We start from the raw sequence: 27974 nt of genomic DNA on the forward strand, positions 1-27974 counted from the left end.
CATAACTGGGGATCTATACATGGTTTTTGAATGAATTTATTTAGTTTTTTGAATTGCGTCTTTTGTAGTGAAATTTCAGATGAAGACTTCTAATCAGGAGTTGTTTGGTTCTCTGGAATAATAAGATTGGAAGGTGTTTTCTTTCTTTCTGGCAGAATAAAATCTGCGTGTCCTGGTGAGAGCTTTGGAAATGTATAGTTGATGTATTTTTGAAATGCTGCCCTGGTTTCCTGTAACTCTTCCTCCAGGAAGTCTTTCCAATTTGTCATAATTCCCAGTTGCTTCGCTATGGACAGCAGCTCCCCCTGAGTGTTAACCAGTTTGTCCATCACACTTCCAAGTTTGGCCTGATGTGTTTTCTCTGCTTCTTGAAGCACTTCCTGAACCTCTTCTTGCTTCTGCCTCTGAGTCATGCAATAGTAGAGGTTCATTTCATGTTGCTTTTCCTTTATCAGTTGGTTCACACTCTTCTTCTGATCCTTCACAACTGTGACACCAGAACTCATAAGTTCCTCCATGGCCTTTCTATCAAAAAGAGTAAGAGTTGAATGTTAGTGGTTAGATGGATTACCCACTAAAAACCAAAAGATTTTGTCTTTCACCACAGATGGAGAAGACATGACTGTATGGTTTACATGGGTCCCAGTCTGAGACAGGCTGGTCAAGATGAGCTTTTGATTAGATGTTAACAATCAAAAAGTACTTTTCAGAGCAGGGAAGGAACACATGGATTTCCTTGCTGTGAGCTAGAGTGAAGCCACCAGTCTACTGACTAATGCTAACTTTAGGGAGTCTACCAAGTCTACCAGAAAATATGAATGGAGAGTTCTACAAAGATGAAGAAATAAGGTCAGAGCTCCAAACCCCTAGAGAAAGTATTTCTATATATCAACATAGCTACTCGCCTTTAGTTAGAGAGCAGGAAACTATCTCACAAAGTGAGTTTAGCCTTAATTTTGATTCTATCTGAGCAATATTCTATGACAGCCAAACTTTTTGGTCTCAAGATCACTTTCACTCTTAAAATGACCAAGAAACCCAAAGAGCCTTTGTTTATATATATAGTTTATATCTACTGACCCTAACATTTTCAAAAATTAAAGTCAGACATTTCACAAGCATTATAAATTCATGTGAAATATTGAATAAATCCATTAAATGTTAAAATAAAAAGCTTACCTTGTATGAAAAATATTTTTTTGTAAATCAAAAATCTTTTGATGAGAAAAGTGGCATCATTTTACATTTCTGTAAAACCCTTTATTGTCTGGCTAAATAGGAGAAAAGCTAGATTTTCATTTTGCTTCAACCTTTGAGGTATCACACCTCATAAAACCCTGGAAAATGCCACTATTTACTCCTGAGATGGAGTTAAAAGACAAATCATGTCTTAATACTATTAAGAAAATAGCTTTGACCTTAGTGTCCTACTAAAGGATCTGGGATCATACTTTGAGAACCACTGCTGAACAAATTCATATGCCTCTGATTATAATGTATCTAAAGGAAATCAACCTTGAATATTCATTGGAAGGACTGATGCTGAAGATGAAGCACCAATACTTTGGCCACCTGATGTGAAGAGCCAACTCATTGGAAAAGACCCTGATGCTGGGAAAGATCGAAGGCAGGAGGAAAAGGGGATGACAGAGAATTAGATGGTTGGATGGCATCACTGACTCAATAAACATGAGTTTGGGCAAACTCTGGGAGACAGTGAAGGACAGGGAAGCCAGGTGTGCTGCAGTCCATGGGGTCTCAAAGAGGTGGACACGACTGAGTGACTGAACAAGAACAACAAGAGATCCACAGTGGAATTCTAAACAGTGGGCTTCCTTAGTGGCTCAGCTGGTAAAGAACCCACCTGCAATGTGGGAGACATGGGTTTGATCCCTGGGTTGGGAAGATCCCCTGGAGAAGGGAAGGCAGTGGCTACCCATTCCAGTATTCTGGCCTGGAGAATTCTATGGACTGAATAGAATGGGGTTGCAACGAGTAGGACACGACTGAGTGACTTTCACATTCACTCCACATATTAGTTTCTGCAAATGTTCTAAAGAATGCTGGAATCTAGCAAAGTCTCTAAATGAGATCTGGTGTGCTGCAGAGTGGGTTCAGCTGACTGGAACAAATTTGAACCTTTGACAATTATTTGAAGAATGCCCACCATGTGCCAGGCTCTCTTATAGGCACTAGGGACACATCAAAGAACAAAATGGACATTCTAGGTGGATATACTTACATAACAGGCACAGCAGTTTCCTAGTCTTAGTCAACGGGTTCAGTGAAAGATGGCCATCGAAAGTCTTCTACCTTTGAACTTCATGCAGGAAGGGGCCAAAGGTGGGCAAAAGTTAAGGAGTGAAGGAGGGAGCAGGAGGCTCAGGGGAGTATGAGGAGAGACTCAGATGTTCCTTTAGGACGGGCAGAGTTCCTGAGATGGAGCAGAGGAGGCAGAGGGAGAGGAGAACCACCCTCCACTGCTTTGGAAAACTCACTCAGGAGTTACTGTCTTCTCTAACTTTCTCCCCAAATCCTCTATTTTCTTCCTTCTCTACCTCACAATGACTTACAGACTATGCAGGTAGGGAACCACTGAAATAGCCAAGGCTGCAGCCTTCATTCCTATTTATCCATACTTCCTATAGGATTTTACTTTTGGCTCTCTTCTAAACAGTTTCTCACAAGGACATTTTGCCCATTAATTATATACAAATCAGATCAGATCAGATCAGTCACTCAGTTGTGTCCAACTCTTTGCGACCCCATGAATCGCAGCACGCCAGGCCTCCCTGTCCATCACCAACTCCCAGAGTTCACTGAGGCTCACGTCCAATGAGTCAGTGATGCCATCCAGCCATCTCATCCTCTGTCATCCCCTTCTCCTCTTGCCCCCAATCCCTCCCAGCATCAGAGTCTTTTCCAATGAGTCAACTCTTTGCATCAGGTGGCCAAAGTACTGGAGTTTCAGCCTTAGCATCATTCCTTCCAAAGAAGTCCCAGGGCTGATCTCCTTCAGAATGGACTGGTTGGATGTCCTTGCAGTCCAAGGGACTCTCAAGAGTCTTCTCCAACACCACAGTTCAAAAGCATCAATTCTTCGGCACTCAGCTTTCTTCACAGTCCAACTCTCACATCCATACATGACCACAGGAAAAACCATAGCCTTGACTAGACGAACCTTTGTTGGCAAAGTAATGTCTCTGCTTTTGAATACGCTATCTAGGTTGGGCATTAACTTTCCTTCCAAGGAGTAAGCGTCTTTTAATTTCATGGCTGTAGTCACCATCTGTAGTGATTTTGGAGCCCAGAAAAAGAAAGTCTGACACTGTTTCCACTGTTTACAAATAGATTTGTTAATTCAAGCAGTGAAGCAAGAGACAAGTTCTAGACCAGGAGGCCAAGCAGAGAGGTTTCAGTTTGGGTCCAGCTGTGTCAGCTACATGAGCTTGGGCAGGTCACTGAGCACCCAGAAACAGGTTTGGAACCTCTGGATCCTGATAATTACTAGGGTTCTTGAATGCTGATCTGTTAAAACTGGCCAAACCCATCAAATGTTCACTACATATATAAAATGGTTACTTTGGTATTTTTCACATATATATTAATACATGTATATGTGATCTGATTTATGTAAAAGTTACTTCAAATTATGCACATATATAAGGCAGTTCAGTTCAGTCACTCAGTCATGTCGGACTCCTTGTGGCCCTATGGACCACAGCACGCCAGGCCTCCCTGTCCATCACCAACTCCCGAAGTTTACTCAAACTCATCTCCATTGAGTCGGTGATGCCATTCAACCATCTCATCCTCTGTCATCCCCTTCTCCTCCTGCCCCCAATCCCTCCCAGCATCAGGGTCTTTTCCAATGAGTCGGCTCTTCGCATCAGGTGGTCAAAGTATTAAAGTTTCAGCTTCAACATTAGTCCTTTCAATGAACACTCAGGACTGATCTCCTTTAGGATGGACTAGCTGGATCTCCTTGCAGTCCAAGGGACTCTAAAGAGTCTTCACCATAGTGAAGTTCAAAAGCATCAATTCTTCAGTGCTCAGCTTTCTTTATAGTCCAACTTTCACACCCATACATGACCACTGGAAAAACCTTGACGAGACGGATCTTTGTTGGCAAAATAATGTCTCTGCTTTTTAATATGCTGTCTAGGTTGGTCATAACTTTCCTTCGAAGGAGTAAGTGTCTTTTAATTTCATGGCTGCTGTCACCATCTGCAGTGATTTTGGAGCAAATATATCAAAAGAGCAAGGAAGGATACTGAACTACATTCTTTTAAATGATTGTCTGTGGGAGACAGTGGGCAGGAAGCAGGGAGTCAGGACTTAGTAAATTTTGCTCTCTCTGTATTTCTAGAAGCTCAACTTTGTTTATAGCATTATGACTTGTGTAAACAGAAAGAGACCAGAAGTAACACATCCACAGTAGTGTACCATGTGGGCTAGGGGATGTGAAGACCGTTATGTGTTTGTGGAAAAACATTTCTTAATACCTTGCCTCCCCTAAAATTGGAGATGTGGCATGAAAAGCACAATTTTTAGGGCAGTAGTTACCTTGCAAGATAGGAGAAGAGGAAACAAAGGTGGTTGAGGAAGAACATGGGACTTTCCAATCCACTCAAAAGGCTGGTAGGCCCTTGAGTATTCGTGTTATTTTTCTTTACATCTCTCTCTCTCTCTCTCACACACACACACACACACACACACACTCTACAATATATTATATGCTGTTCCCCATGTTTGATATATTCTGTAATAAAAATGTAAAAACACAAAAAGTAGGAAGTATCTACGGCATCCACTCTACCCTCTTTCCAAGGTGATTCTGACAGGGGATACACTGATTTGCAGGGGTTCTCCCTGGTGTACCTTCTCTGAGACTGGATCTCTTCCTGGGCCATGAGCCTCTCCTGCTCTCGTGCTTCCTGCACAGCCTGGACCTTCTCGCGGTGGCACTCCATCATGATCCTTTGGATCCTGTGGACCATGCGCTGCTCGGCAGCCAGGTGTTCTCGCTGCAGTTCTTCTTCCAAGTTTTTATGCAGTTGCATCTTGGTCCTAGTTGCCATTTCCTTAAACAACAGGAAAACCAGGATCAGATGCTACAGCTTTGATGTTTGAAAATGAATACTAAGAGGGTATTCAGATCATAATTTATCTGCCTGATGGAATATACACCGATTAAGCCTGATGATTTAAGAGTGTATAACAATTAGAAAAGGCAGAGGAACCAGAGATCAAATTGCCAACATCCGCTGGATCATGGAAAAAGCAAGAGAGTCCCAGAAAAACATCTATTTCTGCTTTATTGACTATGCCAAAGCCTTTGACTGTGTGGATCACAATAAACTGTGGAAAATTCTGAAAGAGATGGGAATACCAGACCACCTGATCTGCCTCTTGAGAAATTTGTATGCATGTCAGGAAGCAACAGTTAGAACTGGACATGGAACAACAGACTGGTTCCAAATAGGAAAAGGAGTTCGTCAAGGCTGTATATTGTCACCGTGTTTATTTAACTTATATGCAGAGTACATCATTAGAAACGCTGGGCTGGAGGAAGCACAAGCTGGAATCAAGATTGCCGGGAGAAATATCAATAACCTCAGATATGCAGATGGCACCACCCTTAAGGCAGAAAGTGAAGAGGAACTGAAGAGCCTTTTGATGAAACTGAAAGTGGAGAGTGAAAAAGTTGGCTTAAAGCTCAACATTCAGAAAACGAAGATCATGGCATCTGGTCCCATCACTTCATGGGAAATAGATGGGGAAACAGTGGGAACAGTGTCAGACTTTATTTTGGGGGGCTCCAAAATCACTGCAGATGGTGACTGCAGCCATGAAATTAAAACATGCTTACTCCTTGGAAGGAAAGTTATGACCAACCTAGATAGCATATTCAAAAGCAGAGACATTACTTTGCCAACAAAGGTTCGTCTAGTCAAGGCTATGGTTTTCCCTGTGGTCATGTATGGATGTGAGAGTTGGACTGTGAAGAAGGCTGAGCGCCGAAGAATTGATTCTTTTGAACTGTGGTGTTGGAGAAGACTCTTGAGAGAGTCTGGTTGCAAGGAGATCCAACCAGTCCATTCTGAAGGAGATCAGTCCTGGGACTTCTTTGGAAGGAATGATGCTAAAGCTGAAACTCCAGTACTTTGGCCACCTCATTGGAAGAGCTGACTCATTGGAAAAGACTCTGATGCTGGGAGGGATTGGGGGCAGGAGGAGAAGGGGATGACAGAGTATGAGATGGCTGGATGGCATCACTGACTCGATGGACAAGAGTCTGAGTGAACTTCGGGAGTTGGTGATGGATGGGGAGGCCTGGTGTGCTGTGATTCATGGGGTTGCAGAGAGTCAGACACAACTGGGTGACTGATCTGATCTGAACAATAAGAAGCAGATCCATAGATATAGAGATCAAACGAATAAGTTACCAGTGGGAAGAGGTCAGGGGGAAGGCATGATATAAGGGTGGGGAGAAAAGGAGGATTTTTATGGGGTTGTATGAAATCAAGTGTGTGAAACTTTTGAAAATTGTAAAGTACCATAGAATTTAAAGAATTTTTCATTCAATACAAAAAGAATTGTTTAGAAAAATGAAGGAATACCAAAAAAGAAAGTTTAAAAAACTTGGGGGGGGGGTGGTGGTTGGGAGGGCGGCTCAAGAGGGAGGAGATATATATATATACATATATATATAGTTATGACTGATTTGCATTGTTGCATGGCAGAAACCAACACAACATTATAAAGCAATTATCTCCCAATTAAAAAGAAAAACTGAAATGGTATGTCTATACAATGGAATATTATTAATATACAACTATTGAAAAGGAAAGAAAAGGAGTATATACCATATGGGAAACTTATAATGATGCTAGGTAAAACCAGAAATGTACAAACTGTATAGCATAAGTACGTATACTATAGCTGTTGTTTAGATGCTAACTCATGCCCACCAGGCTCCTCTCTCCACGGGATTTCCCAGGCAAGAATACTAGAGTGGGTTGCCATTCCTTCTCCAGGGGAATCTTCCCAACCCAGGGATCAAACCCACGTCTCCTGCATTGGCAGGCGGATTCTTTATCACTGAGCCACCAGGGAAGTCCAAGTATGTACATAGATAATATTGAAAAGGAATATGCAAAAGGAAAAGTAATTGAGTCATGGTCATTTTTTGATTCTTCAAATATTCTATAGCATCCTATTATCTTTATCCACGATTAGAAATACAGACTACAATTCTGCTTTAGGAAGTCAGTCCTGGAAAGTGGCAGAAATAATGACCAGGAGAGTCTCTTGGGTAGGAGGGGACCTGAGCAAGCAGTCCAGAGGACGGCAGTCTCAGGAAGCTGCCTGCATGCCCTCACTGTCCTTCTGGAGTATTCCAGCTCATTCACCTTGAGAAGCCCGTCCTCAGTCATGATGGAGACAGGAACAAGAGTTCCACCACTTGTTCCTGTAGAAGGACCTATGGAGCCTTCAGCTAGGTAAAGAGAGGAGACACTTGTCAAACCAGGACTAGGGACTTCCCTGGCGATCCAGTGGTTAAGACTCCATGCTTCCAATGTAGGAGGCACAGATTTGATCCTTGGTCCAGGAATAAGATCCCACATGCTCTGCAGCATGGCCAAAAGATAAAACAAAAACAAAAACAAAACAGAACTTGAGCGCAACAGGCTCTCAAGGGAAACCCTGTATCCCTGGAAATGCCCAAAGAAGGCATGGTATGCCAGGCATACCATACCATACAGTGCTGGGCCCACTGCTCCAAGCAGGAGGAGGCTGGAATTCCATCCTCAGGACTCTGCCTACTGAAGGAGACCCAAACTGCATCCTGCAACCACTGTTCTAAAAGAAATACATGCCAGAAAGGAGGAGCAGTTAATTCTCTCCAGTTGTTTCAAAACTTTCATTTAAAGGGAAATGTGTATCTCTATTTTAGGGATAAGAGAGAACATACAGAAACTAAGTTGTTCAACATTCTGTAATAACCTAGATGGGAAAAGAATTTGAAAAACAATAGATCCATGTGTCAATATATGTATAACTGAATCTCTTTGCAGTATACCTGAAACTAATACAACATTGCTAATCAACTATGCTCCAATATAAAATAAAAAAAATTTTAATGTAAAAACAAAACAAACAAAAAAGAAATTAAGTTACTTCACAGAGTGAGTCATTGGAAGAACTAGGCCCAGAAAGCAGGATTCTCACCCACCAGCTTTTCACTTCATTGCTGGCTGTGATGCTGGGGTCTTTCCAGAGATTCACCGGTTTGTTTTCATTCCAGAAACTCTGTCCAGTCTAATCAGACAGTTCAGTAAGTTTCCTCCCTCCCTTCGAACCCCTCCCCACCTCCCAGAGACAATTTCTGAGCAGAGTATGGAAGGTTCTGCTACGGGTAATAAGTCTAAGTCTTTATCTTGTAGTCAGAGGCTGCTGTTGAACATCTTAGGGGATATTTCAACTTCTTAGGTATCATTTCTGGGTTTTCAAGTACATTTTCAGCAACTGAGATTGCCAAATGGTTGTGCCTTATAAAGATGATGTACTACCGTAATACATTTCTATTTGAATCACAGAACTTAAAAAGGATACCTCAGCCCTTTATTTTGACTGCGTTCTGAATTTAATTTAGAGAATGAAATCCCATTCCTCTTTCATGTAATGATTTAGTGAAACCGAAAGCATTTTACTGTATCACATGGCATGTCCAATAGCTATTTAAAGCTACAAAAAATAATTCAATGACCTACTGTTTGGCAGTGTTCCTATTCAACAGAAAGCCTTCCAGTCAAATTACTTTTATTGAAGTGCATTTTGAGAGAATGGGCCTCTATTATGAGATAAGAGACAGCCTCACCAAATCCATCATCTTGACTGTACAGATGTGTGACAGACCTTTCTTCATGCCACCATGTCTCCCTCAGGAGAAGTTTCTCTCACATATCACAGGCAGCAAGATCTTGGGCCTTGAATCTGTCTTTAGCTGGGGGACATGGTGATTTGCAGCACTTTCCTCTTTGAACTGACTGTCAGAAAGCTCAAAGGCCCAGCTGTGATAACAGCACAGGACCTCATGGCTACTGACATTTCTGAGTCTTGGATTCACACCTGACTTCGTATTTCCTCTTCTCATTTTCCCTTAGCTTCCATTTTATTATTTACTTTTTAATATTATTGTATTTGAATAAGATAATATTAGCACTTTTTCAGAATCCTATCTGTCCATTGGACAAGACCTGGAAATTTGGTTTCACAGCAATTCACCTAAAACTTATCCCAAATTCTTAGCATCACAGAAGAGCAGTACCTGGTGAGCTCTATGTATCAGAATGTAAGGCTGTTTGGTGCTAGAAATTGGTTTTCTGCTCTCTGTACTGGTAATCTCAAATTTTCTTAGGCATGAGAAGCACATGGTTAAAAACACTGTCAGTGACTGTGTAGGACAGGTGGGACCAGGAATCTGTAGGAAGGGAGACTCTAGGGAGGTGGTTCAGAGGCACCCCCTGAGAAGCAATAATGAGGGCTATGTCTGGGGATCCTACAGCTGAAACAACCCTATGTACTCCACTTAGACAAATCTTCATTATATGAAAAAAAGTCACTAAAACTTTTATGGAATAATTTGGAAAGGCCAACCTCCCTCTAACTATCCCCCTTAAATTTTCTTAGGACTTCTATTTTAACACTAAGTGGATTAACTCAACCCAAAGACATGTACATGTGTGCATGGTCAGTCATGTCTGAGTCTTTGTGACCTTGTGGACTGTAACCTGCCAGGCTTTTCTGTCCATGGAATTCTTCATGCAAAAATACTGGGAAGGGTTGCCATTTCCTGCTCCAGGGGATCTTCCTGACCAAGGGATCGAACTTGCATCTCCTGTGTCCCCTGCACTGGCAGGCGGATCTTTTACTACTGAGCCACCAAAGACTATATGTGATAAAGTGAAGTTGCTCAGTCGTGTCCGACTCTTTGTGACCCCATGGACTGTAGCCTACCAGGCTCCTCCATCCATAAACTTTTCCAGGGAAGAGTACTGGAGTGGGTTGCCATTTCCAGGGGATCTTCCCGACCCAGGGATCGAACCCGGGTCTCCCACATTGTGGACAGACTCTTTACCATCTGAGCCACCTGGGAAGCCCCTGAAGACTATACGGGGGGAGGAGGAGCTAAGATGGCAGAGGAGTAGGATGGTGAGAACACTTTCTCCCCCTCAATTCATCAAAAGAACATTTAAACGCCGAGTAAATTCCACAAAACAACTTCTGAATGCCAGCAGAGGACATCAGGCACCCAGAAAAGCAACCCAAGTCTTCGAAAGGAGGTAGGAAAAAATATAAAAGACAAAAAAGAGACAAAAGAGGGAAGGATGGAGTTCCGTCCGGGGAAGGGAGTCTTAAAAAGAGAGAAGTTTCCAAACGCCAGGAAACCTTCTCACTGCCGAATCTGTGCGGAGCCTTGGAATCACAGAGGGCAACCTAACAGGGAGGAAAAATAAATAAACAATTAAAACCAGCAGATTATGAGCCCTGTGGTAACTCCCCCAGCGGAGAAGCAGCGCAGACGCCTGCACATGCCATTAGCAAGCGGGGGCTGGGCAGGGAGGCGCGGCGCGGGCTGCATCGCTTAGAGTAAGGATCTGGCCTGAATACCCTGAGCGCTATCTGAGTGAAATAATTTGGGCTAGCAAACCAGACTGGGATATCTACCACGCGAAAAGCCAGCCCTAACCTAAGACACCGCCAGGCCCGCGGACGAAACAAAGGACTGAACAGAGATAGCCGGCTGCAGACCATCCCCCTCTGGTGAGAGGCAGCCAGAGCCGGAAGGGGGCAATCGCAACCCCAGAGAGACATTATCTATAAAACTGTAAGCAGGCTTCTTTGCTAACTAAGATTTCTTGGGGGTCTGGACGGTCAACATCAACCTGAGAAGGTGCGCCTGGGAGGCGATAAGTCGCAGCAATCGTGCTCGCCAAACACCTCATCACCTGAGCTGCTCGGACCTGGGAAGGGCACAAAACACAAGCCCAACCGAGCCTGCGCCTCTGAGGACTACCCGAGTGACTGAACCTGAGCGGCTTGGACCTGGGAGGTGCAAGCAGCCCAGGGCCGGCCACGGATGGTTCCCGGCGGAGCAACCTAGAGCCTGAGCAGTGTGGGCAGGAAGGCTACATGTGCCGTGAGCGGGGGCAGACCCAGTGTGGCTGAGGCACTGCGAGCACACGCCAGTGTTATTTGTTGGCAGCATCCCTACCTCCCCACAGAGTGACTGAACAAGTGAGCCTAAAAAAAAAAAAAAAAGTGTCCTCCACCGTCCCCTTTGTGTCAGGGTGGAAACCAGACACTGAAGAGACCAGCAAACAGAAGAAGCTTTAACAGAGGGAACCACCTTGGAAGCTACAGGCAATAGATTAAAACCCTGTGGTTAGTACCGTCTACATAGGAAGGGGCCTATAGATCTTGAGAAAGATAAGTCAGACCAAGGAGCTAGCCAAAAATGAACTGAACCCACAATACCGACAACAAAACCAGAGAAAGTGCTAGATATATTTTTACTATTTTTACGATCATTCTTCTTTTTTTTAATTAAAAAAAATTTTAAGTCCTCTATTATTCCTTTAATTTTCACTTTTATAACCTACTATTACTTTGCAAAAAAAAAAAAAGACCCTATTTTTTTTAAAAGCAAACTTCATATATATATATAATATTTTGACCTTTTTTTTCCTTCTTTTCTTTAACATTGTAGTTTTGAAATTCCAAACTCTACTCTAGATTTTTAATTTTAGCTTTTTGTTATTTGTTATCAATTTTGTACCTATATATATATATTTTTTTTAAATAATTTTTGTGACTTTTTTTCTCTCTTTCTTTCTCTTCTTCTTTTATACAACATTGTATACCTGAAATTCCAAACTCAACTCTAGATTTTTAATTTATGCTTTTTGGTATTTGTTATCAATTTTGTACCTATATTTTCTTTATAATTTTTGCGACTTTGTTTGTTTTTGTTTGTTTGTTTTTTCTCTCTTTCTTTTTTTTTTAACATTGTATTTTTGAAATTCCAAACTCTACGCTAGATTTTTAACTTTTGCTTTTTGGTATTTGTTATCAATTTTATACCTATATTTTCTTTATAATTTTTGCGACTTTGTTTTTATTTGTTTGTTTTTCTCTCTCTTTCTTTTCCTTCTTCTTTTCTTTAACATTGTATTTTTGAAATTCCAAACTCTACTCTAGATTTTTAATTTTTGCTTTTACATATTTGTTACCAATTTTGTACCTTTAAGAACCCAATCTTCAGTACCCATTTTTCACTAGGGAGCGAGATTACTGGCTTGACTGCTCTCTCTTCCTTTGGACTCTCCTTTTTCTCCACCAGGTCGCCTGTGTCTCCTCCCTAACCCCTCTCTACTCTACCCAACTCTGTGAATTTCTGTGTGTTCCAGATGGTGGAGAACACTTAGGGAACTGATTACTGGCTGGATCTGTCTCCCTCCTTTTCATTCCCCCTTTTATCCTCCTGGCCACCTCTGCCTCCTTCCTCCTTCTTCTCTTCTCTGTATAACTCCGTGAACATCTCTGAGCGGTCCAGTTGTGGAGTGCACATAAGGAAGTGATTACTGGCTAGCCCACTCTCTCCTCTATTGATTCCACCTCATCTCATCCGGGTCACCTCTAACTCCCTCCTCCCTCTTCTCTTCTCCATGTAACGCTGTGAACCTCTCTGGGTGACCCTCATGGCGGAGAAACTTTTCATCTTTAACGTACATGTTTTATCAATGGTGCTGTATAGAAGGAGAAGTTTTGAAACTACTGTAAAAATAAGACCGATAACTGGAAGCCGGAGGCTTAAGTCCAAACCCTGACTCCAGGGAACTCCTGACTCCTGGGAATTAATTGACAGGAGCTCATCAAACGCCTCCATACCTACACTGAAACCAAGCACCACACAAGGGCCAAAAAGTTCCAGGGCAAGACATACCAAACAAATTCTCCAGCAACAAAGGAACACAGCCCTGAGCTCCAATATACAGGCTGCCCAAAGTCACCTCAAAACCATAGACATCTCATAACTCATTACTGGATACTTCATTGCACTCCAGAGAGAAGAAATACAGCTCCACCAACCAGAACACCGACACAAGCTTCCCTAACCAAGAAACCTTGACAAGCCATCTGTACAAACCCACACACAGTGAGAAAATGCCACAATAAAGAGAACTCCACAAACTGCCAGAATACAGAAAGGACACCCCAAACTCAGCAATTTAAACAAGATGAAGACAGAGGAATACCCAGCAGATAAAGGAACAGGATAAATGCCCACCAAACCAAACCAAAGAGGAAGAGATAGGGAATCTACCTGATAAAGAATTCTGAAAAATGATAGTGAAATTGATCCAAAATCTTGAAATCAAAATGGAATCACAGATAAATAGCCTGGAGACAAAGATTGAGAAGATGCAAGAAAGGTTTAACAAGGACCTAGAAGAAATAAAAAAGAGTCAATATATAATGAATAATGCAATAAATGAAATTAAAAACACTCTGGAGGCAACAAATAGTAGAATAACAGAGGCAGAAGATAGGATTAGTGAATTAGAAGATAGAACGGTAGAAATAAATGAATCAGAGAGGAAAAAAGAAAAATGAATTAAAAGAAATAAGGACAATCTCAGAGACCTCCAGGACAATACTAAATGCTACAACATTTGAATCATAGGGGTCCCAGAAGAAGAAGACAAAAAGAAAGACCATGAGAAAATACTTGAGGAGATAATAGTTGAAAACTTCCCTAAAATGGGGAAGGAAATAATCACTCAAGTCCAAGAAACCCAGAGAGTCCCAAACAGGATAAACCCAAGGCGAAACACCCCAAGACACATATTAATCAAATTAACAAAGATCAAACACAAAGAACAAATATTAAATGCAGCAAGGGAAAAACAACAAATAACACACAAGGGAATTCCCATAAGGATAACAGCTGATCTTTCAATAGAAACTCTTCAAGCCAGGAGGGAATGGCAAGACATACTTAAAGTGATGAAAGAAAATAACCTACAGCCCAGATTATTGTACCCAGCAAGGATCTCATTCAAATATGAAGGAGAAATCAAAAGCTTTACAGACAAGCAAAAGCTGAGAGAATTTAGCACCAGCAAACCAGCTCTCCAACAAATACTAAAGGATATTCTCTAGACAGGAAACACAAAAACGGTGTATAAATTCGAACCCAAAACAATAAAGTAAATGGCAGCGGGATCATACTTATCAGTAATTACCTTAAACGTAAATGGGTTGAATGCCCCAACCAAAAGACAAAGACTGGCTGAATGGATATAAAAACAAGACCCCTACATATGTTGTCTACAAGAGACCCACCTCAAAACAGGGGACACATACAGACTGAAAGTGAAGGGCTGGAAAAAGATTTTCCATGCAAATAGGGATTAAAAGAAAGCAGGAGTAGCAATACTCATATCAGATAAAATAGACTTTAAAACAAAGGCTGTGAAAAGAGACAAAGATGGTCACTACATAATGATCAAAGGATCAATCCAAGAAGAAGATATAACAACTATAAATATATATGCACCCAACACGGGAGCGCCGCAATATGTAAGACAAATGCTAACAAGTATGAAAGGAGAAATTAACAATAACACAATAATAGTGGGAGACTTTAATACCCCACTCACACCTATGGATAGATCAACTAAACAGAAAATTAACAAGGAAACACAAACTTAAATGCTACAATAGACCAGTTAGACCTAACTGATATCTATAGGACATTTCATCCCAAAACAATGAATTTCACCTTTTTCTCAAGCGCACATGGAACCTTCTCCAGGATAGATCACATCCTGGGCCATAAATCTAGCCTTGGTAAATTAAAAAAGATAGAAATCATTCCAAGCATCTTTTCTGACCACAATGCAGTAAGATTAGATCTCAATTACAGGAGAAAAACTATTAAAAATTCCAACATATGGAGGCTGAACAACATGCTGCTGAATAACCAACAAATCACAGAAGAAATCAAAAAAGAAATCAAAATTTGCATAGAAATGAATGAAAATGAAAACACAACAACCCAAAACCTGTGGGACACTGTAAAAGCAGTCCTAAGGGATTAAAGTCCTAAAGTTCATAGCAATACAGGCATACCTCAAGAAACAAGAAAAAAGTCAAATAAATAACCTAACTCTACACCTAAAGCAACTAGAAAAGGAAGAAATGAAGAGCCCCAGGGTTAGTAGAAGGAAAGAAATCTTAAAAATTAGGGCAGAAATAAATGCAAAAGAAACAAAAGAGACCATAGCAAAAATCAACAAAGCCAAAAGCTGGTTCTTTGAACGGATAAATAAAATTGACAAACCAATATCCAGACTCATCAAGAAACAAAGGGAGAAAAATCAAATCAATAAAATTAGAAATGAAAATAGAGAGATCACAACAGACAACACAGAAGTACAAAGGATCATAAGAGACTACTATCAACAATTATATGCCAATAAAATGGACAACGTGGAAGAAATGGACAAATTCTTAGAAAAGTACAACTTTCCAAAACTGGACCAGGAAGAAATAGAAAATCTTAACAGACCCATCACAAGCACGGAAATTGAAACTGTAATCAAAAATCTTCCAGCAAACAAAAGCCCAGGTCCAGACGGCTTCACAGCTGAATTCTACCAAAAATTTAGAGAAGAGCTAACACCTATCCTACTCAAACTCTTCCAGAAAATTGCAGAGGAAGGTAAACTTCCAAACTCATTCTATGAGGCCACCATCACCCTAATACCAAAACCTGACAAAGATCCCACAAAAAAAGAAAACTACAGGCCAATATCACTGATGAACATATATGCAAAAATCCTTAACAAAATTCTAGTAATCAGAATCCAACAACACATTAAAAAGATCATACACCATGACCGAGTGGGCTTTATCCCAGGGATGCAAGAATTCTTCAATATCCGCAAGTCAATCAATGTAATATACCACATTAACAAATTGAAAAATAAAAACCATATGATTATCTCAATAGATGCAGAGAAAGCCTTTGACAAAATTCAACATCCATTTATGATAAAAACTCTCCAGAAAGCAGGAATAGAAGGAACATACCTCAACATAATAAAAGCTATATATGACAAACCCACAGCAAACATTATCCTCAATGGTGAAAAATTGAAAGCATTTCCTCTAAAGTCAGGAACAAGACAAGGGTGCCCAGTTTCACCATTACTATTCAACATAGTTTTGGAAGTTTTGGCCATGGCAATCAGAGCAGAAAAAGAAATAAAAGGAATCCAAATTGGAAAAGAAGAAGTAAAACTCTCACTATTTGCAGATGACATGATCCTCTACATAGAAAACCCTAAAGACTCCACCAGAAAATTACTAGAACTAATCAATGATTATAGTAAAGTTGCAGGATATAAAATCAACACACAGAAATCCCGTGCATTCCTATACACTAATAATGAGAAAACAGAAAGAGAAATTAAGGAAACAATTCCATTCACCATTGCAACAGAAAGAATAAAATGCTTAGGAATATATCTACCTAAAGAAACTAAAGACCTATATATAGAAAACTATAAAACACTGGTGAAAGAAATCAAAGAGGACACTAATAGATGGAGAAATATACCATGTTCATGGATTGGAAGAATCAATATAGTGAAAATGAGTATACTACCCAAAGCAATCTATAGATTCAATGCAATCCCTATCAAGCTACCAATGGTATTCTTCACAGAGCTAGAACAAATAATTTCACAATTTGTATGAATACAAATAGCCTCGAATAGCCAAAGCTATCTTGAGAAAGAAGAATGGAACTGGAGGAATCAACCTACCTGACCTCAGGCTCTACTACAAAGCCACAGTCATCAAGACAGTATGGTACCGGCACAAAGACAGAAATATAGATCAATGGAACAAAATAGAAAGCCCAGAGATAAATCCATATACATATGGACACCTTATCTTTGACAAAGGAGGCAAGAATAGACAATGGATTAAAGACAATCTCTTTAACAAGTGGTGCTCGGAAAACTGGTCAACCACTTGTAAAAGAATGAAACTAGAACACTTTCTAACACCATACATAAAAATAAACTCAAAATGGATTAAAGATCTAAACGTAAGACCAGAAACTATAAAACTCCTAGAGGAGAACACAGGCAAAACACTCTCCGACATACATCACAGCAGGATCCTCTATGACTCACCTCCCAGAATATTGGAAATAAAAGCAAAAATAAACAAATTGCACCTAATTAAACTTAAAAGCTTCTGCCATCAAAGGAAACTATTAGCAAGGTGAAAAGACAGCCTTCAGAATGGGAGAAAATAATAGCAAATGAAGCAACTGACAAACAACTAATCTCAAAAATATACAAGCAACTCCTACAGCTCAATTCCAGAAAAATAAATGACCCAGTCAAAAAATGGGCCAAATAACTAAATAGACATTTCTCCAAAGAAGACATACAGATGGCTAACAAACACATGAAAAGATGCTCAACATCACTCATTATCAGAGAAATGCAAATCAAAACCACTATGAGGTACCATTTCACGCCAGTCAGAATGGCTGTGATCCAAAAGTCTACAAGCAATAAATGCTGGAGAGGGTGTGGAGAAAAGGGAACCCTCTTACACTGTTGGTGAGAATGCAAACTAGTACAGCCACTATGGAGAACAGTGTGGAGATTCCTTAAAAAACTGGAAATAGAACTGTCTTATGATCCAGCAATCCCACTGCTGGGCATACACACTGAGGAAACCAGAAGGGAAAGAGACACGTGTACCCCAATGTTCATCGCAGCACTGTTTACAATAGCCAGGACATGGAAGCAACCTAGATGCCCATCAGCAGATGAATGGATAAGAAAGCTGTGGTACATATACACAATGGAGTATTACTCAGCCATTGAAAAGAATTCATTTGAATCAGTTCTAATGAGATGGATGAAACTGGAGCCTATTATACAGAGTGAAGTAAGCCAGAAAGAAAAACACCAATACAGTATACTAACACATATATACGAGACAGCAAAAGAGACACTGATGTATAGAACAGTCTTATGGACTCTGTGGAGAGGGAGAGGGTGGGAAGATTTGGGAGAATGGCATTGAAACATGTATACTATCATGTATGAAACGAGTCGCCAGTCCAGGTTCGATGCACGATACTGGATGCTTGGGGCTGGTGCACTGGGACGACCCAGAGGGATGGTATGGGGAGGGAGGAGGGAGGAGGGTTCAGGATGGGGAATACGTGTATACCTGTGGTGGATTCATTTCAATATTTGGCAAAACCAATACAATATTATAAAGTTAAAAAAAAAAAAAAAAAAGGACTATACGGGGTACCACCAAATGACTTAAAGCAAGACTGTGATGTGAGCTCCTGGAAACAGGCATCACATTTAAGTTACCTTGTGTTTTCACAACCAAATGCCAGCAGTGATGTTTAAAATGTCTGTCCTCTGGTTGCAGCACAGAGCAGGGACATAAGGCCTCCACACCCATGGAAATGTTTACCCCTTGAAATTGTTGGTTGGGGAAGTCCAGGGCAGGCTTGGGCATGGTGATTTATCAACTGATAGAGAAGTATTTCACTGTTCAAGAACCGGTGTGGCCGTTCTGTCCCTGCTGGGTGAGCAGCAGGCCTCTCCAGACATGCTATAAACGCTCCTCATGTTTTGAACTGAAATCAAGGATGGGCAGTGGTCCACTGCAGCCAGCCCCTCAGGGACCATGGCCCCTGGAGTCAGATAGGGAGGGCCCACCACGTTTCAGGAGCCCTGGGATGGAGCTCTCTTTCCTACTAGCAAGTTTTCTGAGGGCAAGGATGGTCCCTTTAACCTCCCTAGTACAGAGCTGATCAATGACAGGTGTGCATGGCGTTGACAATGGACAAATGGGCCTGTGGTCCCTGAACTGTTTATGAGTTATGCTCTTGCTAAATGAGGCCAAACTGCGGCCATGCTTCTGTTGCTTTTCCTCCAGCCTCTGCCCGGGAATCATGACTTGGCACTGTGTCCTGTCGTTCCCATGACCATGACCCACATGTGAAAGGAGTGCTGTGTGCTTTTCCTTTGAGCAGCTGTTGGACTGAACTGTGTGAGGAACCCTGGGGCTCTGCCTTGATAAGTTTACTAACTACCCCAAGTCGTGCAGTCGTGTAATGGTACCAGGTACAGCCTGCAAAGAGTTTCCCTCGTGTGACTTCTGATCCTGCAGGAAATACCTGAGAAACAGCTCAGGGGTCTCTCTTATAACCACAGTAAATGCAAATTTAGGGAGAAGGATGCAATCGAGCCTGCTTCCTCTGTCCAGCCTGCTTTCGCACTTACAAAGTCAGGGCACCACACTGGCCCCTGGATAAGGGTGGTAGTGAGTCAGATGTGTCCTTGTGGAGACTGCAGGAGTGTGGCAACCAGACATTCAACAAGTAATCAATCCTCCCATCTATGTACCTACACCAGTGCTGAGTAGGGATGCTGGGTGTCAGCACAGAGCTGATTGGGTAAGGCTTCCCTTGACCAGTGATGCTGGGTGTCTGATGAAGTGCAGGAAGAACATTCTGACAAGGTCTCCAAGGTGGGAAGAGGGTGGTGAGTACAGGTTTGAGGATCCAGAGAAAGAGCAGTAAGAGGAGGAGAGCCAGTGACAAGAGATGTGGAGACTGACAGGCAGGGGTGTCTCCTTCATATCTAACCCCATAAAGGTTTGGGCTCATCCAAGGCCGTTCATTATGGTTCATTATGTCAAAGGGATTCTCCTGCACCCAATCATCACTCTTGCTGTAGAGTCCAGGATTTCTTCTGTAAAAATCCTGGGCCTCCCAACCAACCTCCATAAAATACTCATCTAGACTTTCTGTATGATTGTTTTTCTCCCATTCCCTTGCCAGAGCTTTTTACAAACTTAAGTACTTCTTAAAAGACAACAAACAGGTCACTATAAAAACCTGTAAATCTCAGGAGACAAGTGGAAGCAGCAGGGGAAGAGGAGGGTGGGATGAATTGGGAGAGTAGCAATGACATATATACACCACCATGTGGGAAGCTGCTGCACAGCACAGGAAAGTTGGCTTGGTGCCCTGTGATGACCTAGAGGGCTGGGCTGGGGGTGGATGGGAGGGAGACTCAAGGAAGGGATGTATGTATACTTAGAGATGATTCACGTTGTTGTACAGCAGGAACTAACACAAAACTGTAAAGCAATTATACCCGAATAATAATTTTTTAAAAAACCTTTAACTCTTTTTCATGTTCCTCTTTCAGAAACTGGATTTGCATTTTGTACATGTCATTTGCTTCTTCGAGGGCTTTCTTCACTGCTTGTCTTTGGCGTTCATCGGCCTTTGAAAGAGAGTTCATTTATTTGTTAACATACATCAGATTTTCATGCTTAATGAAATTAGCCACCACCATGGGGCCCCACTAACTGGCTCTGTTCCCATCTCAGACCTCCCACAGCACACTGCTGTCTCAGGCAGAGATGTCCTTAACACAGCCCTAGCCTCTGGCTAACATTACTGTTTCAGGAGCTGCCCAGGAGAGCTTTACTGCAGGCTGCTGGGTGGTCTTTTTAATTTGGCACTCTATTTCTTGTTGACTAACTATCAAAGTAATGTAGGCTCATCCAAGAAATTATGGAAAATACAGAGAAGTAGAAAAATGCACAAAGTCAAAACTTTGCTGAGAAGGGAGGTTGAGTACCACCCCAGATCCCCTGCATCAGTTCAGTTCAGTTCAGTTGCTCAGTTGTGTCCGACTCTTTGCGATCCCATGGACTGTAGCACACCAGGCCTCCCTGTCCATCACCAACTCCCGGAGTCTACTCAAACTCATGACCACTGAGTCGGTGATGCCATCCAACCATCTCATCCTCTGTTGTCCCCTTCTCCTTCTGCCTTCAATCTTTCCCAGCATCAGGGTCTTTTCTAATGAGTCAGTTCTTCGCATCAGGTGGCCAAAGTATTGAAGTTTCAGCTTAAACATCAGTCCTTTCAATGAACACTCAGGACTGATCTCCTTTAGGATGGACTGGTTGGATTTCCTTGCAGTCCAAGAGACTCTCAAGAGTCTTCTCCAACACCACAGTTCAAAAGCACCAATTTTTCGGCACTCAGCTTTCTTTATAGTCCAACTCTCACATCCATATATGACCACAGGAAAAACCATAGCCTTGATTAGACAGACCTTTGTTGGCAAAGTAATGTCTCTCCTTTTTAATATGCTGTCTAGGTTGGTCATAGCTTTTCTTCCAAGGAGCAAGCATCTTTTAATTTCATGGCTGCAATCACCATCTGCAGTGATTCTGGAGCCAAAAAAAATAAAGTCTGTCACTGTTTCCACTGTTTCCCCATCTATTTGCCATGAAGTGATGGGACCGGATGCCATGATCTTCGTTTTCTGAATGCTGAGTTTTAAGCCAACTTTTTCACTCTCCTCTTTCACTTTCATCAAGAGGCTCTTTAGTTCCTCTTCACTTTCTGCCACAAGGGTGGTGTCATCTGCATATCTGAGGTTATTGATATTTCTCCCGGCAATCTTGATTCCAGCTTGTGTTTCTTCCAGCCCAGCGTTTCTCATGATGTACTCTGCTTATAAGTTAAATAAGCAGGGTGACCCCCTGCATCAGGGTCTTCAGAAAGATGTTTCATTATTTTATTTGAAAAGAATGCCCAGAATATTAGATAAACTTATATTTAAATTGTACATTATTCACAAAAGCATTCCCTTGTATTAGGGAATATAATTAATGGCTCACAGTCAATTTAAATTGTATTATTATTGATAAGGATAAATGACTACTAAGACTTTTATATCTATTACCCTTCACACTGAAGCATTTTGTACGTTTGGAGGACTTTCATACAAAGCTTTTGCTGGAACTAATACTGGACAATTTCAATACTCTTTTCTATGATGTCTATATTGTAGAGAAACTGAGAAATAACTTCTAAGCATTGTGGCTTATCCTGCTCTCAAGGAGTGTTAATCCGCTTTAGGGAAGTCACATATAGCCTTTTCTTTCTTACTGGGAGAAATGGGAGCTGGAGGATACAGGTTTTGCCTTATTGAAGTGTTTGGGATCTGACTGTGAGCTCCAAGGCACTCAAATTGCTCCCATGGCCCTCAGCAGTCACGTGGACAAGGTGTCAAGGACTTTGGAGCAAAGAGGAGCTGGGAGAGGCTTGAAAAAAAGAGACTCAGCTATGATGCAGTATTTGGAAAAAAAGCCACTTGGGTACTACACGCTGCACAAATTGATGGTCTACATATTAAATATTAAGCAATAAGCATACTGAAAAGCAGAGACATTACTTTGCCAACAAAGGTTCGTCTAGTCAAGGCTATGGTTTTTCCTGTGGTCATGTATGGATGTGAGAGTTGGACTGTGAAGAAAGCTGAGCACTGAAGAATGGATGCTTTTGAACTGTGGTGTTGGAGAAGACTCTTGAGAGTCCCTTGGACTGCAAGGAGAGCCAACCAGTTCATTCTAAAGGAGATCAGTCCTGGGTGTTCTTAGGAAGGAATGATGCTAAAGCTGAAACTCCAATACTTTGGCCACTTCATGCGAAGAGTTGACTCATTGGAAAAGACTCATGCTGGGAGGGATTGGGGGCAGGAGGAGAAGGGGTGGACAGAGGATGAGATGGCTGGATGGCATCACTGACTCGATGGATGTGAGTCTGAGTGAACTCCAGGAGATGGTGATGGACAGGGAGGCCTGGCGTGCTGCAATTCATGGGGTCACAAAGAGTCGGACACAACTGAGTGACTGAACTGAATTGAATAAACAATTATCAACAAGAATATCTTTTTTTGAAGTTTTAATTCAATGAGAATAAAGGGAGCCAGAGTCATCCACACACAGGGGCAATTTTAAAGGATGGAAGCTCCTGATGATTTCTGCTTCTTACTCAGCATCTATGTGTGCTGGGCATGTCATTTCATTGAACTTTCTCAACAATTCTAGAGAGTATTATTATTCCTCTTTCACATTTGAAGATGCCAAGACTACAGAGCTGAAGAACCTGCCCCACAGATGACCAGCATTCAAAGTCAGCCCTGCCTGACTCTAGCATATACAAATCCCCAAAGAGAAAGAACTGCCAAGAGGCATGCAGGTGGATTTCCGGTTTCCTTTACCTTAGCCCATATATCAGCTTCTGCCTGTGCAATACGTTCTTTGAGTGCATCCTCTTGAAATTGCTCTTCCTTATTCAGAATATCTTTCCCAATATCTGTGGAGTGGAAGAGGAAAAAAAATCACATATATCCACGGACTGTATCTTGGCTTTCTTTTTCACTGCTATCAAGTTATTTACTAGAGTTATCTAAGAGATCATTTTGGGAAGTTTCAATCTCTAAAGACACCAGTGAAAGAGGGAAGTTATTCCCCCAACTGATTAGGAAGGAGCTCACAGCACGGTGAGACCTGGATGGACTCAGTGCCCTTCACCACAACCCACACATCTCGTTGTTGTTCAGTCACTCAGTCATGTCTGATTCTTTGCTGCCCCATGGACTGCAGCTCCCAGAGCTTGCTCAAACTCATGTCCACTGAGTTGGTGATGCCATCCAGCCATCTCATCCTCTGTCATCCCCTTCTCCCGCCTTCAATCTTTCCCACCATCAGGATCTTTTCCAATGAGTCAGCTCTTCACATCAGGTGCCCAAAGTATAGGAACTTCAGCATCAGTCCTTCCAATGAATATTCAGGATTGAATTCCCTTAGGATTGACTGGTTTGGACTCCTTGCAGTCCAAGGGACTCTCAAGAGTTTTCTCCAACACCACAGTTCAAAAGCATCAATACTTCAGCACTCAGCCGTCTTTATGGTCCAACTCTCACATCCACACCTGACTACTGGAAAAACCATAGCTTTGACTAGATGTAACTCTGTTGGCAAAGTAATGTTTGTGCTTTTTTTTTAAATTTTATTTTATTTTTAAACTTTACAATATTGTATTAGTTTTGCCAAATATTGAAATGAATCCACCACAGGTATACCTGTGTTCCCCACCCTGAACCCTCCTCCCTCCTCCCTCCCCATACCCTCCCCCTGGGTCGTCCCAGTGCACCAGCCCCTGTCCAGGTCTGCCATAGCTTTTCTTCCAAGGAGCAAACGTCTTTGAGTTTCATGGCTACAGTCACCATCTGCAGTGATTTTGGTGCCCAAGAAAATAAAGTCTGTCACTTTATTTTAGATGAGGAAACAGTGACAGACTTTATTTTCTCCTTCTGGTAACAGGACCCATTTTCCTCAAGAACTTCCTCCCTCACCTGTTCTGGGACTGCCAATCACAGCAGCCAACCTGCTTGGCCCATCACATGCTCCCCACCTTCCAAGCCCCGTTAACTGGAGCACAGACTCAAGCCTGGCCAAACACACTCTTTCTTATTTTATATAAGGCTATAAGGAGAACAAAGCTCTTTTCCTCTAAGGTTTCTAAGCTGGAGATATCAAGATGATTAGGGCAGTTTGGAACCACTTTCACTCCTTTCTCAGTTGCTGGAGTCAGCTTGGCTGCAGCAGTAAAACAACTAAGCCAACGCATGGAGACAGCAAGTATGGACAGACTGACAGCCCTGGTACCAGATCCCTCTTGGGTACCACTGTTACAAGGGTCAAGAAATCCTCTTTTATAAATAGTCTAGTCTGAGTTGTGTTTCTGTCACCTGCAACTGAAATACATATTAATTGGCATTGATTTAACAGTCTTTGCTACTAGATTATCAGTGAGTCTAAAAGTATAAAGCAGTGAATACTATGAGGAGGATGGACATATACTACACAGGCCCAACATTGTGAAGAGATAATTACAGAAGACTTAGAAAGACATAGGACTAAGCATGGACTGGCAAAGTTTTGCACTTCATAAAAATGTGATACAAGTGTGGGCTGCTATTATCCTTTTTTATACATAAGTTCCAGTACTTTGTATTAGTCATTCTCCACCCTAACTGTACAACAGGATCCCTGCATAGCTTTTTTAAAATGCTGAAAAAAGGAACACACTATTAATATGAAGAATAACTTGTATCTTAAGGGCATGCTGAGTGAAAAAAGTCAAAGAGTTACATACTGTATGATTATACACACACACACACAGGATATATAGAGAATATAGTATATATATATATATATATATATTTTTATATATAAAACATTGTCAAAGAGCTTTAATTATAGTGACTGAGGACAGATTAGTGGTTGCCAGGAGTTTAAATGAGGAGGTATTAAGAGGTAACATGAGCGAGTTTCTCTGTGGTGAAGAAATATTTCTGTGTTATGACTGTAGTGATGGTTACATGAATCTACATGTGATAAATTTAATAAAACTACACACCAAGGAAAAAAGAACAAATAAGGTCTGCACCTAACTTAACAGTATTGCTCCAACACCAATTTCCTGGTTTTGACAATGTACCAGTGTTATGTAAGGCATCAGTGAGAGAACCTGGGTGGGAACTCTGTTCTATTTTTAAAATGTCTTCAACTATTTCCAAATAAAAATCTATTAAATATGTAAAAAATATTGGCAAAGTTTTTTAAAAGCCCACATGCTGAGGGCCAATTCTGAAGGTTCTAATTTAGTGGGTCTGTATTGGATTAGTATTGTAATAGGGAAGAACAAACCTGACTCCATATTAGATGTTTTCATTTACTTTAACCTTTGTATTCAATTGCTTTTGCTTAAAGTGAAGAATGTTGCCTATAGCCTGAAATATACAGGGTAGCCTGCTCTCAAGGTTCTGACCTTTAAAGGTATAACGCTTTTCCATTCATGTAGAGCCGAAAAGTTGCAGAACAGAGAATAAGATTTGTCTTGCTGGAGGTTTACAGGAACATCATGAACTGACCCATAATGGACAATTACAAGAACAAAGGATTCCTGCACCAAGAAGTTTGCACCAACCAACTCACCCCTCCTCCCCTTTTAATATGAAAAATGCCTGCATTCTGAAAGGAGTAAGAAGGTTCTTTGGCACATTAATCTGCCATCTCTGTTTGCTGGCTTTCTGAATAAAGTCGTTCTTCTTTGCCCCAACAACTCATCTCCTGATTTACTGGCCTCTCATGCAGTGAGTAGAATGAATTTGGACTTCGTAACAGTATTAAATCCAATGACGTTTGTGTTTGGATTTAAAAATTCTGTAGAACACTGCCAATGTTGAGAACTACCCTCTGCAATACTTATTAGCATTGATACATGTTTTAATTTATCCACTTAATGTTTCGATTCAGATATACTAGGAGGCATAAGGAATCAACCAAAAAAAACATATCTAAAAATGGATATCCACTGTTCTGAGTGTAAAAAGCCAAATCATTATAGAGATCATAATTAATAAGTCACACTAAACAGTTACTAGAAGTTAAAATCAGTAATCAATTTTGGTATTGATATTTTTAGAGGATGATCCCAATTTGATCTCCCTCCACATTTTAGTTTTTTTTTTTTCAAAACACTCTCCATTCTATAGCTTTTTACATTTTCAAAGATCAGGAGTAAAATTTAATCACCACTAATTTAACACATTAAAGGAAGACAGGATTTGAGAAGTAGTTTGAGAGTACTTAGGAAAACACTTCCAAGGCTTAAAACCTGACTGAAAACCTGACAGGAATGAGGAGAAAAGGAAACCTGTAATTAAAATTTGATTTGCTTATTAGAAGTGCATATATAGGGGGAAGAGATAAATTAGGAAGTTGGGGATAACAGATAATACTACTATATATAATATAGGTAAGCAAAGACCTACTGTATGGCACAGGGAACTATATTCAATAGCTTATAATAACTTATAATGGATAATAATCTGAAAGAGAACATATATATATAATTTAATATAAAATATATTGAATATAATAATATATGTATATATAAAACTGAATCACTTTTCTGTACACCTGAAACGTCATTAATCAGCTATACTTAAAATGTTTTTAAATACAAAAGGACTTAAAAGATAAAAGAAGTATATACACAGTACATATTCTCATGCTATTTATAATCTATTTTATGTCACCAGTGCTAACAAAGAACACAGTTTCTTTCATCTGTTTATTAAGGTGTTACTTAGAGATATTTCTCTCCTACGTGTATGGAAAGTGCTCAAGGATGGGCAAGGGCAAAAGAACTCCAAGTTACTATTATGTGCCAGGCTTTAGAATAGGTACGAATATTTCATTAAAGCCTCCGAAGAAACCTGCAAGAAAAGTATTATATTAACATCCCTGTTTACATATAAGGAGACAGATTGAGAGGCTAAGTATCCTGCCAAGGCACACAACTGGAAAGTGGAGAAGCAGGATTTCAACCCATATTCTTCTCATGCCAAACAGACACATCTGCAGGACAAGGAGCTTTGATTAGGACAGCTGATCAAAGTCTACACAACAAGAATAACATACAATGCTATGAAACATTAGGACAAAGAAAACCAGCAAACTCACTTACCCAGTATATCTTTGTGAGTGTAAAACCGTGTCTTAAATGGCTTGTATTCATGGATCCGTTTGAAGGTTTCCCCAAAAGGGGCTGGTGGAATTATTTTATTACAAACAGCACAACAAACAAAGTTTGTATAATTTGGATTTCTGATCATAATTAAAGTTGTCTTTTACTATGTACAGTTAAAACACTCTTAGGATTAGAAAAAGTAGTTTTAAGAAAAGTTCAAGTTTGAGAAAGCAGAAGAGATTCAAGGTTTGAAGACAATGCTAGAGGCTTATCAAGAGTAAATGATTCACCATGGTTAGGTAGTGGTTATACGCCTAGTGGTAAAGAATGGTACTGAAAGCCCCTGCCCATAGAAGGTCTGGGCACTGGATTTGGGAAGATTTAAGCAGCTGCTCCCTCCTGGAGTCTAGATTAAATTGTTAACTTACTT

General features: G+C 40.9%; 1 protein-coding gene across 2 annotated transcripts; it reads right to left on the reverse strand.

The window, feature by feature from the left end:
* Positions 1-20: 20 nt before the first annotated feature.
* On the reverse strand, positions 21-27969 carry C9H6orf163 (chromosome 9 C6orf163 homolog). Of its 2 annotated transcripts, XM_061427874.1 has the most exons (5): positions 27542-27964; positions 23223-23317; positions 20316-20423; positions 4882-5084; positions 21-525 (listed from the first exon to the last, which is right to left on the reverse strand). In XM_061427874.1, exons 1-5 carry the CDS (start codon positions 27687-27689, stop codon positions 90-92), a joined length of 990 nt encoding a protein of 329 aa, XP_061283858.1. In that variant the 5' UTR covers positions 27690-27964; the 3' UTR covers positions 21-89. The 2 variants fall into 2 exon arrangements, with proteins under 2 accessions (XP_061283858.1, XP_061283859.1); XM_061427875.1 differs by lacking the exon at positions 20316-20423 and having other exon boundaries at positions 27542-27969.
* Between the last annotated feature and the right edge of the window lie 5 nt (positions 27970-27974).

The sequence above is a fragment of the Bos javanicus genome, chromosome 9 (genome assembly GCF_032452875.1).
Source record: "Bos javanicus breed banteng chromosome 9, ARS-OSU_banteng_1.0, whole genome shotgun sequence".
NCBI classification, from domain to species: Eukaryota; Metazoa; Chordata; class Mammalia; order Artiodactyla; family Bovidae; genus Bos; species Bos javanicus.